The sequence below is a fragment of the Ranitomeya imitator genome, chromosome 4 (assembly GCF_032444005.1).
Source record: "Ranitomeya imitator isolate aRanImi1 chromosome 4, aRanImi1.pri, whole genome shotgun sequence".
Taxonomy (NCBI): domain Eukaryota; kingdom Metazoa; phylum Chordata; class Amphibia; order Anura; family Dendrobatidae; genus Ranitomeya; species Ranitomeya imitator.
Window position 1 is genome coordinate 435,296,112 of NC_091285.1, and position 13,625 is coordinate 435,309,736.

Sequence of the window (13,625 nt, forward strand, 5' to 3'; positions counted from 1 at the left end):
GTTTACCTTGCGGCAACACTCCGTTGCCGCAAGGTAAATAACAGGGTCCTATGTATAGCGTGCAGCGATTCCGGATGTGTGCAATGAACACATCCGGAATCACCGCGTGTACAGAAGGGGGTGGGCTTTGGGCGGAGCGGGTTTTCCGCTTCGTCCAAAGCATCAGCAATCCGGACTATGGACACGCACCCTTAGGCCGGTTTCACACGTCAGTGTCTCCCGTACGTGAGGTGGCAGTTTCCTCATGTACCGGAGCCACTGACACACGTAGACACATAAAAATCAATGCATCTGTTCAGATGCCATTGATTTTTTGCGGACCGTGTCTCCGTGTGCCAAACACGGAGACATGTCAGTGTTCGTGGGAGCGCACGGATTACACGGACCCATTAAAGTCAATGGGTCCGTGTAAAGCACGTACCGCACATGGACGTTGTCCGTGTGCAGTCCATGTGCCGTGCAGGAGACAGCGCTACATTAAGCGCTGTCCCCCCACTGGTGCTGAAGCCGCGATTCATATCTTCCCTGCAGCAGCGTTTGCTGTAGAGAAGATATGAATAAGTGTGTTTAAAATAAAGATCTATGTGCCCCCCGGCCTCCCACCCCCTGTGCGCCCCACCCCCACCCCACCGCTGTTCTGAAAATGCGCTGCTTTCTCTCCTGGCCAGATCTTCTCCTGTATGCGGTCACGTGGGGCCGCCGATTACAATCATGAATATGCGGCTCCACCTCCCAAAGGGGTGGAGCCGCATATTCATTATTGTAAATGAGCGGCCCCACGTGACCGCTCATACAGTACAAGGTGCGGCCAGGACAGGGCGCTGCGAGGGATCCGGAAGCTAGGTGAGTATTTTAATCACAGCGGTGGGGGTGCACAGGGGGTGGGAGGGGGGTGGATACCTAGATATTGATTTTACACACTAATATTCATATCTTCTCTACAGCAAACGCTGCTGCAGGGAAGATATGAATGGGGCTTCAGCACGATGCCGAGGACAGCGCTAAACTTTAGCGCTGTCTCCTGCACGGTGCGTGTGGTACCCAGTGGGCACACGGGCGGCACACGTGTGCCGCTCGTGTGCCACACTGATGTGCCACAGAAACGCACCGGCACACGGATAATTCCGGTACCGATTTTTCCGGTACCGGAAATATCTGGACGTGTGAGACTGCCCTTAGAGTGTCTCGGATCCATTCACATATCTGTGAAAATGACAGATCCGAGAATGAGACCAGTGACACTCAGAGCATGTCGTATTCTGATCCGATGTTGATGTTGTTCCCACGTTCGGTATTTGGTCAGTGTTTTAACTCAGTATTTATAAGCCAAAACCAGGAGTGGGTGATAAATACAGAAGTGGTGCATATGTTTCTATTATAACATAGTAACATAGTAACATAGTTAGTAAGGCCGAAAAAAGACATTTGTCCATCCAGTTCAGCCTATATTCCATCATAATAAATACCCAGATCTACGTCCTTCTACAGAACCTAATAATTGTATGATACAATATTGTTCTGCTCCAGGAAGACATCCAGGCCTCTCTTGAACCCCTCGACTGAGTTCGCCATCACCACCTCCTCAGGCAAGCAATTCCAGATTCTCACTGCCCTAACAGTAAAGAATCCTCTTCTATGTTGGTGGAAAAACCTTCTCTCCTCCAGACGCAAAGAATGCCCCCTTGTGCCCGTCACCTTCCTTGGTATAAACAGATCCTCAGCGAGATATTTGTATTGTCCCCTTATATACTTATACATGGTTATTAGATCGCCCCTCAGTCGTCTTTTTTCTAGACTAAATAATCCTAATTTCGCTAATCTATCTGGGTATTGTAGTTCTCCCATCCCCTTTATTAATTTTGTTGCCCTCCTTTGTACTCTCTCTAGTTCCATTATATCCTTCCTGAGCACCGGTGCCCAAAACTGGACACAGTACTCCATGTGCGGTCTAACTAGGGATTTGTACAGAGGCAGTATAATGCTCTCATCATGTGTATCCAGACCTCTTTTAATGCACCCCATGATCCTGTTTGCCTTGGCAGCTGCTGCCTGGCACTGGCTGCTCCAGGTAAGTTTATCATTAACTAGGATCCCCAAGTCCTTCTCCCTGTCAGATTTACCCAGTGGTTTCCCGTTCAGTGTGTAATGGTGATATTGATTCCCTCTTCCCATGTGTATAACCTTACATTTATCATTGTTAAACCTCATCTGCCACCTTTCAGCCCAAGTTTCCAACTTATCCAGATCCATCTGTAGCAGAATACTATCTTCTCTTGTATTAACTGCTTTACATAGTTTTGTATCATCTGCAAATATCGATATTTTACTGTGTAAACCTTCTACCAGATCATTAATGAATATGTTGAAGAGAACAGGTCCCAATACTGACCCCTGCGGTACCCCACTGGTCACAGCGACCCAGTTAGAGACTATACCATTTATAACCACCCTCTGCTTTCTATCACTAAGCCAGTTACTAACCCATTTACACACATTTTCCCCCAGACCAAGCATTCTCATTTTGTGTACCAACCTCTTGTGCGACACGGTATCAAACGCTTTGGAAAAATCAAGATATACCACGTCCAATGACTCACCGTGGTCCAGTCTATAGCTTACCTCTTCATAAAAACTGATTAGATTGGTTTGACAGGAGCGATTTCTCATAAACCCATGCTGATATGGAGTTAAACAGTTATTCTCATTGAGATAATCCAGAATAACATCCCTCAGAAACCCTTCAAATATTTTACCAACAATAGAGGTTAGACTTACTGGCCTATAATTTCCAGGTTCACTTTTAGAGCCCTTTTTGAATATTGGCACCACATTTGCTATGCGCCAGTCCTGCGGAACAGACCCTGTCGCTATAGAGTCACTAAAAATAAGAAATAATGGTTTATCTATTACATTACTTAGTTCTCTTAGTACTCGTGGGTGTATGCCATCCGGACCCGGAGATTTATCTATTTTAATCTTATTTAGCTTATTATACTTATTATACTTTTCCTCCGTTCCGCTCCTGGTTTCACCTTACAAATACTGATGTAAAATACTGACCAAATACTGAATGTGGGAATGTTGCATTAGATTGGCCATACTCCGTGGGTCTGTGAGCTGTCCGATAAAAAATCTGACAGAACACCGACCTTCTGTGTGCATGCCTCCTTATACATAAAGACAGACTGGGTACATCAATGATAAATATTTGGATACATCAATGAAAGAAATATATGATGATGACCAGATGAATAGGATGACTTACTGGATCCTGATTATGGCAGTGCAATCATCAAAAGTTTTGCTAACCTACAAGTAGTGAGTTTATGATATATTGCTGTGGATGAAATTATAATATTAGACATGTATATTATTTATCATCAAAATAAAGGAAACACTTTATGTTATGCTAGCTATTTTATATGTTCCTGCTCGGTGGGACCTTTGACTATTACTTCCTTTCTTTGCAGAATATCACAGGATATATTCAGGCTGTACTATTGAGTTAGTGTTATCTTCCTTTTATCTATGAACTTTGGAATCATCATTGGCCTGCTGGAAAACTGCAAAAGTCAAATACTATCTTGAAGACACTAACTATACTGTTAGAAAGGTTTTCTTATCCAAATACTGCAGTTCGGGTCTGTCCACAAAATATGGTTTTATAGGGTCTGTGAATGATCCATTGAGGGCAATTATGATCTCTTTTTTCCCCTCCTTTTCATCCTGATTTTAGTCTTTTACTGAACAGACAGTGCTTGCTTATCATTAGCCTATTTCAGCGCTGCACATTATTTTACAGTTCCAGCAGAGGGCGCTAGTTGCTGCGTTATTAAGATGTACAGTAGTTGTAGCCTATAGTATGAGCTCACATCACAAATCATTTTTAGTAATTCATTTTCACATGTTAAGGCTTCATTCAGACGTCAGTGATTTTTCTTGTGCGCAAAACAAAAAAATTGTCATCGTTGTTTTTGATCCGATTTTTATCAGTGCTTGGTCAGTGTTTCAGGTCTTATCATCAGTGTTTCATCAGTGATTTTTTTGTATGAAAAAATAATTATTGTTGTCAAGCTTCTCACCCTCAGCACAGAGATTGCACACAGATGGCAATGTGTGCTGTCAATGCTTTTTTACGAACTTGTAGACGTGCATTGACGAGTTTGAGCTCCATGACTATAAAACAGATAGGTCTGTTTTTTTGAGGACCTCTCGGGCACGTGAACAGCCACATAGAGTATAATGGGTATGCATTCTATGCATGAAAACCACGGTTAGAACGTGTGCCTGATTGACTGACTTTTGAATGAAGCCTTAGGCTCCTACATTTGCATTCAGGACCCTATGAATCAGTCTTGCAGAACATATAGACATATGTATGCAGCTCTATGTCTATACAGTTGCATATGTCTGCTACTGACTGCAATAAAATAAAACAGTAAACCGCAGGGTATACGTTTTCTAATAAACAGTTTTTGGAAGTGCACTCTACTATCTGCTAACTACCTGCCTGTTCTGCCCTGCCACAATCTGCTCCTGCTCAGAGCGGTCATGGACCACTCCTGCCGGCGATTCTCCTCCTTCTGGTGACACCCCTTCTTTTGGTGATGCCTCGTTGACAGAGCAGACTAGAAGAGAAAGAACTGCTCTCTTTACGTGAGGTCAATGAAAACAGAAAAAAAGACGCCGGAGCCAGAAAAGATTATTGCACGGCAGAACAGGGAGGTAGTTATGCCAGTCAGCTTTTAGCCCCATAGCAAAAAATGCCAAAGTCCTGGACAAACCCTGTAAAGGGAATCTGTAACCAGGATTTCACCCCCAAACTATCAATATATGCATGTAGCGCTTTCAAAGCTCTGCCTCCTCCTGCTTGATTGATGGCTCCTTTGCCTGAAGTAACACAGCAGGTCGTCTCTTAGGGTATGTGCACACTTGCAGATTTCCTGTGGATCCGCAGCGTTTTTTTCCGCGCAGAAACGCTGCAGATCCGCAAGTGATTTACAGTACAATGTAAATCAATGGCAAAAAAAAATGCTGTGCTGATGGTGCAGAAAAATCTGCACAGAAAATGCAGCAGATTAAAAAAAGGACCATGTCAATTCTTTGTGCAGATCTGCTGCGTTTTAGCACCCATTCCATAATAGAAATCTGCAGGGGTAAAAAAAGGAAGAAATCTGCACAAAAATCTGCACATACCAAAAAAAGGCGCAGATTCTGACCTGCGTTTTCTGCCAAGAAATTTAGACTCTGCACAGAAAATTCCACAGTCAAATCTGCAACGTGTGCACATAGCGTTAAGCAGGAGACATTGGTGGGCGGGTAATAGAGCTGGAGTGACAGAGGCTTCAGATCGACAGTCTAATTTTCATATTAATTCAAACGCTTATTTCTCAGGACGGATTGGTCATGCAAGGGTGATGATGGACTTGTCTTTGAAAGAGCACATGTAAATAGTTTTTTGTAGGATGGGTGGGGGTTAAAATCCTGCTAACAGATTCCCTTTAAGAGGAACTTTTAGTAAAAATAAATAGCGTTTTCCCATTGTAATTATTCAGTAGATTGATGCACTGACTATGCTGATGTCGGCCATAACACAGTTTTGCTGTATGGTTTCACAACATCACAGCACAATGCAAATGAATGGGGTGGCATTGCTGCCTGCAAAGTACTGAGACCGTGACAAAATCACATCAAGTTGTATTTTTTGTGACTTGCCTGACGTAGCACCCTGCGGGTTGGAATGCAACCTTATACACTTATGCTTCAGTGTGGCAGCAGCATAGAGTGCGCGACTTGTGTCACAGCCAAAGTTGGCATCTAGCCCCGGCCTAATGCGTGTTTGTGGGGCATAATGCTGTGATGTTATGTTCTGATGGAACTATAACTTTGGCATAACTCACATTGTGGTTGGAGGCTAGCGGTCAATAATTATGTATGCTTCTAGGGAAAGGAAGATAACGTCAAGACCCCATACTGGATCATGGATTCTCTATTTTCTGTCCTGTCAGGCTATGTGCACACGCTGCGGATTTTGCTGCGGATCCGCAGCAGTTTTCCATGTGTTTACAGTACCATGTAAACCTATGGAAAACAAAATCCGCAGTGCACATGCAACGGAAAATACCGCACGGAAACGCTGTGGTTTATATTCCGCAGCATGTCAATTCTTTGTGCGGATTCCGCAGCGTTTTATACCTGCTCCTCAATAGGAATCTGCAGGTGTAAAACCGCAGGTGAAATCCGCACAAAAACCGCGGTAAATCCGCGGTAATTCTGCAGTAAATCTGCAGTGTGGTTTTCCTGCGGATTTACCAAAATCAGTGCGGAAAATTCCGCACACCATTCCGCAGCGTGTGCACATAGCCTAAGTGTTTGTGATATTAGGCTTAGCCTTAGGCTGCCGTCACACTAGCAGTATTTGGTCAGTATTTTACATCAGTATTTGTAAGCCAAAACCAGGAGTGAAACAAATAGAGGAAAAGTATAATAGAAACATATGCACCACTTCTGTATTTATCACCCACTCCTGGTTTTGGCTTACAAATACTGAGGTAAAATACTGACCAAATACTGCTAGTGTGACGGCAGCCTTAGGCTTAACCCATGTGTACAATAGAAAAGTCTGAAATCATGGCTTCCATCACTTTATTGTGATACACACACACTACATTTTATAGTCATTAATAAAATAGACCTTACATGAGAAGTGAAAACAGATTTTTTTAAAAAACCCTAAAATAAAGTGCTGTAATGTATAGATAATTAGTGTATGTGTTCATTATTGTGCTTGTGCCAGCTTTCAATATCCTGCCTTTCAGGTACCATCCTGGCAGTGGGTGAAGTGTGTCTGTGGAATATTTAATTCTGCTTATTACATTGCTATAGCTTTAGGCTTTCCTGTAATTACCCAATTCATTAAGACAAGTCACTACAAGAGATTTCACTTTGTTAAATAAACACCAATAACTATTCTTAGTCCACACTTCCAAATGAATCTGCGCTCACTGTCTGGATTGTGCATAGAGAGTGATTTCTAAATAGTCGACATACTTTTCCTTATAAGGAATATCTGCCTGGAATCCATATGCAGCGCAGTGCGGCCACAATACAGAATGTTCCATTGTATCACGGCCCTACACACCACTCACATTACACCTCACCCCATGCTCTATTCATCGTATTTTACAAACATTATTAGAATGAATTTTTAAAGAATCTTTTCTTTCACTCAGACTTCTACTCATATACTGTGTAGGTTAATTCTCACATTAGATAGATGGATAGACATAAATAAATACACATATATAAACATAAGTAAATATATAGATTTGCGGACGTAGATGCATGCATGCCTTATTAGGCAATGGTATATTCATATAGCTATCTATAGATATCTGTCTATGTGTATAAATATATATATATATATATATCATGTACTGCAGTTATATGCACATATATCTATATAAATATGTATATATATATATATATATAGTCATGCATATATATTGAGCTATATATTTGTATAGTGCCTAAATAAATGTCTACAAAGTATATGAAAATATTTAGAATTGAGAGTCCTCAGTGGTTGATACCTTTTAATAGCTAACTGAAAAATACACACATATATATATATATATATATATATATATATATATATATATATATATACATATATATATATATATATATATATATATGTATTGTGTCTGAATAAATATAAAAAAAATATATATATATATATATGTATTAGGTTATTTTGTGCTGATGAAAAGACAGGAAGAGCCTGGCTGATGTACAGGGGGATGTAGAGGGGCCCTCATGTATGCTGAGACTGTATAGTGTAAGACCCTCCTCCCCAGCACAGTTATTCACATTTGACAGGGAGCAGACAGCTGAGGGCCAGAGTCTTGAGTGTATACCATATAAAGCTAGGAGTTATATATAAACCAAGTGTATTCCTATCTCTGCGCTCTGCAGGGACAGCAAGTATCATCTTCCTCCTTCCTTTACAGTAAGGACTAGATTTCTCCTTGGCACATGTATGACAGCATGGAAGAAAGTGGTCACTGCAAAATTTATATGGCTCTTGTCATCTAGAAAGATTCTCATCTGTGTGACCTCATTACCCAACAATGGCTGCCATCAAGGCTCAGGTCCATAAGCCTTTATACATTGTTCTCCTAGCTGTTGCTCACCTTGTACAAACAGACAGAGCTGAATCCAAAGAAAGCTCGGTCTACCCCTCCCAGATAATTATTGCACAAATGTAGCAGTTTATAGCTTTTTAGGGGACACTGGACTCTTACAGAAACAGACCGGTGACCTTATACTACTGAGCAGCTGTAAAGGGCAACAGAAGGCCTGTGCTGGAAAGTATGGCGCCTGATATAGTTGGGCGTCCAACAAACCGCTATCTCGTGAAATGTTGGAACTAAACCATCAGTGAAAATAATATTCTTATACATTTAGGAAATGCATTCTAATGACCACTTCTAAATGAGAAATGGCCGTGGAGGCATTGTATGTGTTTTATTAACAGTCTTACCCATAATAGGATATACTGTGCAGTCATGTATTGGCCTTCACTATATATCTACAAAGGACTGCTCTTTTCGTGTATTGTACCTATTGTCATATTAATTGTTTAACGCATTGGAAATTTGTATGCATTCTGCTCCTAAGAAGTAGGAAACTGCAATAAACAAATGGTAGCAATATATATATATATATATATACATATATATATATACACTCACAGACAAACTTATAAAAGTTCTAATATATGTAATATATGCAGAGATATTATATTATATATATATATAGTTTCTACACTTTATAGAATCCAATATCAGACATATGCCATTGGATAGAGTGCTCTTTCTGTTAAAAGAGTGGACTCTTCATTTTACACACTTTGCTTTCACTATAGGTATTTTCTCTATATCCAGATGATACTGAAAAACCCTAACCGTACAGTGCTCTTTTGTGATGCATGCAGAATAATTAAAGGGGAAGAACATCTGAATGAAACAAGTGCAGAGCTTAGTGTCATAGCAGAAAAAAACATGGGGGGACTTTGTTCAACCTCAACTTACGTCAGTGGCCTTCTTCTCGGCAAGTTCCAACTTCTCTTGGGCATCCTTCAGGGCTTCAGAGTATTTGTCCAACTCATCTTCAGTACCTTTGAGTTTCTTCTGCAGTGCTACAAGTTCATCCTCCAGCTGAGACAGGGTTGTACAGGTACCATTGGGGTGGAGGGGGTAGTGGGTGGACGGACGAGGGCAGTGACATGGGGCAACAGGGTGTGGCAGCAGGCAACAAAGGTGCAGAGGGATAGGACAGAACAGGTACCACAAGGAGAGAGAGAGAGATAAAGAGAGAAGATAGTTAGATAGGTTGACCTCGGTACAGCCTTATACCTTAGTAGCCTTCTCCTCTGCAGCTAGGAGGCTTTCTTCAGCCAGGTGATGGTCATCCAAAATCTTATCTCTCAAGTCCTCTGTCTCCCGCAACTGCTTTTCCAGTTGGGCAATCTCTTCCTCTAACTAAGTGGTTTCAGTTTTAGAGGAGGAAAAAAATGAAAAATTAAAAATGTTTAAACTATACTGAACTATATAATATTCTTTTTTTATCATTTTATGTTATTTATTCTAACATGAAAAAAAAATCTAAGTATTAACTATGTGACTTACAATAAAAAGGCGTATTCACTAAGGGGCAAGGGTGAATGACATAGAGTCAAGCATGGTAATAACACTAGAATTGTCCTTTCTTAGTATACACCTTTACCTTTGGGAACAAGCCTTTTCATTCCATAATTAACCATGTGATAACCCTCCTTATAAAAAAAATACAGAACTAGAAAAAAAAATCCCAAACTCTTCTGCTACTGGCGAGGAGAATGAAACCACAAATCTGAACTTCTGGACATCAAACAGTTAACTACATGTCGATATAATGGAGAATTGCCAGTTTCTCCAGCCCAGGAAGGGAAAAAACATTCTTTCCAAGTACTTTGATACTAAAAACGTGCCCATAAATGGAACACATAGAGGTGATCTATAGTAAGACATGAAGAGCTTTTCTCCCAGTACTATGGATGAACTATGGATTCATTATGACTGAGATAGAAGTTCTTGTGGCTACAGGCAGGACCAGGGTGGCATGAGATGTCCTCTATTGGCACTGCCATGGGAAGTGGAGGAAAGGATCCAAGCAGACCTGTTTGCTCTTGTCCTCTGCTCCCTTCTTGTCGGCTTCAGCCTGTTCTGCTCTGTCCAAGGCATTTTCCTTGTCGAGCTTGAGCATCTGCATCTTCTTCTTGATGGCGTCCATGGCTGCTGGTCTTTGGTTTGGGGGGAGTCACACAGAGAAACGGGACAGAGAACAGGACCTGGGAGGATGCAGAGAGGTTCAGCTCCTCTTATTCTGAGCCCTGGGCTGGAGTGCAAACTCTCAGCTGTTCCAGCCTCAGAAATATGTACCAGGGAAGGCAGAGGGGGGCAGGCACATTCCTCAGGATACCCAATACTTTTTTGGGAGCCTGTCCCAGTGCTGGCTTTTTTTTAAGGCTAGCTCCTTCTATTCGCTGCAGCCGACCATTTGACTGCATTTGACTATATAAGGGGTGTGATGGGCAGAGGCATACATTGGGTGGGCAGGAGGGGGCTGGGGAGCAGTGTGTTCCTATTTCTAAACCTCTAGGCATGAAGCTGGAAGGGGAGGTCTCTGGACTTGGGACGTCTCAGGATAACGTCTTCAAGTAACGATAGTCTTCCTGAAGGCAGCCCTGGGATTAAAGATGAGAGAAGTGTCAGCAGCAGCACAGCTTTCTAGTCACACATGCACTGATGATGAGGGTATTACAGGCCATGCATCCATACTGCTGCATTCATCAGACATAGCCCAATGTCAATCTGACAATCTGAGCCCGCTGCATGGCCCATGTACCAGCACTAGAGTCCTTGTCACTAACAATAGGAAGTGATTTCAGAGTAATCTTAGAACACACATTTGTATACTCGGTTAGAGTCACAAAGATGATTTTTATTACCAGTCTTTAAATATGTATTAATTTGAGTTATATCTGCAAGAAGATGTTGATGGCTACGTCTCCACAATCAGGATTTTGCATTATTTTCGCTGCATCCAATATGCTGCGTTCTGATCACGCAGGTAATCTGCATGTGTTCAGTGCATCATGCGGATTTACTGCATCTAATGACTGGCTATGGGTGGCAGAAAGGGGTTAAGGAGCGTCAAATGGAACACAGTGGGCCTGAGATTTCTATAAATCCCATCCATTGTGCTTGTAACCTAAAACACAGCGTTTTGAATGCAGCGCAGGTGAGCTGCATCCAAAATGCTGCTATTCCGGATTATGGGCACGCACCCTTATGTTTCATGATAAACAAGCGGGGTCTGTATGTCTGCTTTGTCATATCTGTACTCCACTTCTGAAATTCTGTCTGCACACATTGATGTTGCCAGGCTTGGAAAAGCCCACAAGGGAACAGGTGAATATACCCTTGTGTGTCCCTGTGCAGGACTGGGCAAACCGCATGATATTTTTTCAGGATATCCTGTTTTTAAATTTGTGTGTTTTTTGATACATTATTCTTTTAATGGAATTATAAAACAGATTTATTCACCATTAATTCCACAGCACTTTACAAACATTAACATTATCATCACTGTCCCCATCCTGATGATATATACGGTATACACGTCCTCCATTCTGGAATATATTTCCATCATATATATATGATATATATACATATACAGGGTCGGACTGGCCTGGCGGGGTATCGGGGAAATCCCTGGTGGGACCTTGGCTGTGGGAAGGAGAGGAGAAGAAGGAAAGGAAAAATAAAAAAGGTCTACAGTTTTTAGGGGCTCGGGCCCTTTACAAGCGCAGGCAAAGTATGTGCAATGACACGCGCACGCAGCGTTCTTTGCCTGAACCGCCGCGGCGCATGTTCCGATCAATACTGAACAGTGTGCGCCCGTCATCACTGGCGTATGACATCAGAGTCATGCACCGCATGCGACGGGCGCACACATTCACCGCCAGCCTCTGCTGTGTCGGTGGCCATTTTTCTATGTGCGCGCCGGTCCTGCAGAGAAGGAGGATGCCGCCCAGCGCTGGGAGCGCAGGAAGGTAAGAGGAATCTTTACTTTTTTCTTGTTCTCTCTCTATCTCCAAGGGGCCAGGATGGAGGCACATGGGAGGGGGACCAGGATGCAGACACATGGGGGGACCAGGATGGAGGCATATGGGGGGACCAGGATGGAGACACATGGGGGGGACCAGGATGGAGACATATGGGTGGACCAGGATGGAGATGCCTCGGGGGGGGGCAGGATGGAGGCAAATAGGGGAACAAGGATGGAGACACATGGGGGGGACCAGGATGGAGACACATGGGGGGCCAGGATGGAGACACATGGGGGGGGCCAGGATGGAGACACCTGAGGGGGCCAGGATGGAGACACATGGGGGGACCAGGAAGGAGACACATGTGGGGGACCAGGATGGAGACACATGGGGAGACCAGGATGGAGACACATGGGAGGGGCCAGGCTGGAGACACATGGGGGGCAGGCTGGAGACACATGGGGGGCCAGGATGGAGACACATGGGGGACCAGGATGGATAAACGGGGAGGCCAGGACAAGGGGCCAGGATGGATACATATGGGGGGCCAGGATGGAGACACATGGGGGGCCAGGATGGATACATATGGGGGGCCAGGATGGATACATATGGGGGGCCAGAATGGATATATGGGGGCCAAGATGGATGTATGGGGTCTAGGATGCAGATATATGGGGGAGTCAGGATGCATATATATGGGGGAGCCAGGATGCATATATATATACAGTACAGACCAAAAGTTTGGACACACTTTCTCATTTAAAGATGTTTCTGTATTTTCATGACTATGATAATTGTACATTCACAATTGATGGCTTCAAAACTTTGAATTAACACATGTGGAATTATATACTTAACAAAAAAGTATGAAACAACTGAAAATATGTCTTATATTCTAGGTTCTTCAAAGTAGCCACCTTTTGCTTTGATGACTGCTTTGCACACTCTTGGCATTCTCTTGATGAGCTTCAAGAGGTAGTCACCAGGAATGGTCTTCCAACAATCTTGAAAGAGTTCCCAGAGATGCTTAGCACTTGTTGGCCCTTTTGCCTTCAGTCTGCGGTCCAGCTCACCCCAAACCATCTCGATTGAGTTCAGGTCTGGTGACTGTGGAGGCCAGGTCATCTGGCGTAGCACCCCATCGCTCTCCTTCTTGGTTAAATAGCCCTTACACAGCCTTGAGGTGTGTTTGGGGTCATTGTCCTGTTGAAAAATAAATGATGGTCCAACTAAATGCAAACCGGATGGAATAGCATGCCGCTGCAAGATGCTGTGGTAGCCATGCTGGTACAGTATGCCTTCAATTTTGAATAAATCCCCAACAGTGTCACCAGCAAAGCACCCCAACACCATCACACCTCCTCCCCAATGCTTCGCGGTGGGAACCAGGCATGTAGAGTCCATCCGTTCACCTTTTCTGCGTCGCACAAAGACACGGTGGTTGGAACCAAAGATCTCAAATTTTGAC

General features: G+C 43.1%; 1 protein-coding gene across 10 annotated transcripts in view; it reads right to left on the reverse strand.

The window, feature by feature from the left end:
- TPM1 (tropomyosin 1) overlaps positions 1-10,644 on the reverse strand; it is a 57,526-nt gene extending 46,882 nt beyond the window's left edge. For 2 of the 10 annotated variants that reach the window (XM_069765591.1, XM_069765589.1), the window contains exons 1-2: positions 10,222-10,468; positions 9,420-9,545 (exon numbers count right to left, since the gene is read on the reverse strand). In XM_069765591.1, coding sequence (XP_069621692.1) covers positions 9,420-9,545; positions 10,222-10,335 — 240 coding nt within the window. In that variant the 5' untranslated portion in view covers positions 10,336-10,468. Of the gene's footprint in view, positions 1-9,095; positions 9,222-9,419; positions 9,546-10,221 lie in introns of all 10 variants that reach the window. The other 8 variants (XM_069765595.1, XM_069765596.1, XM_069765587.1 and 5 more) reach the window with 8 other exon arrangements.
- Between the last annotated feature and the right edge of the window lie 2,981 nt (positions 10,645-13,625).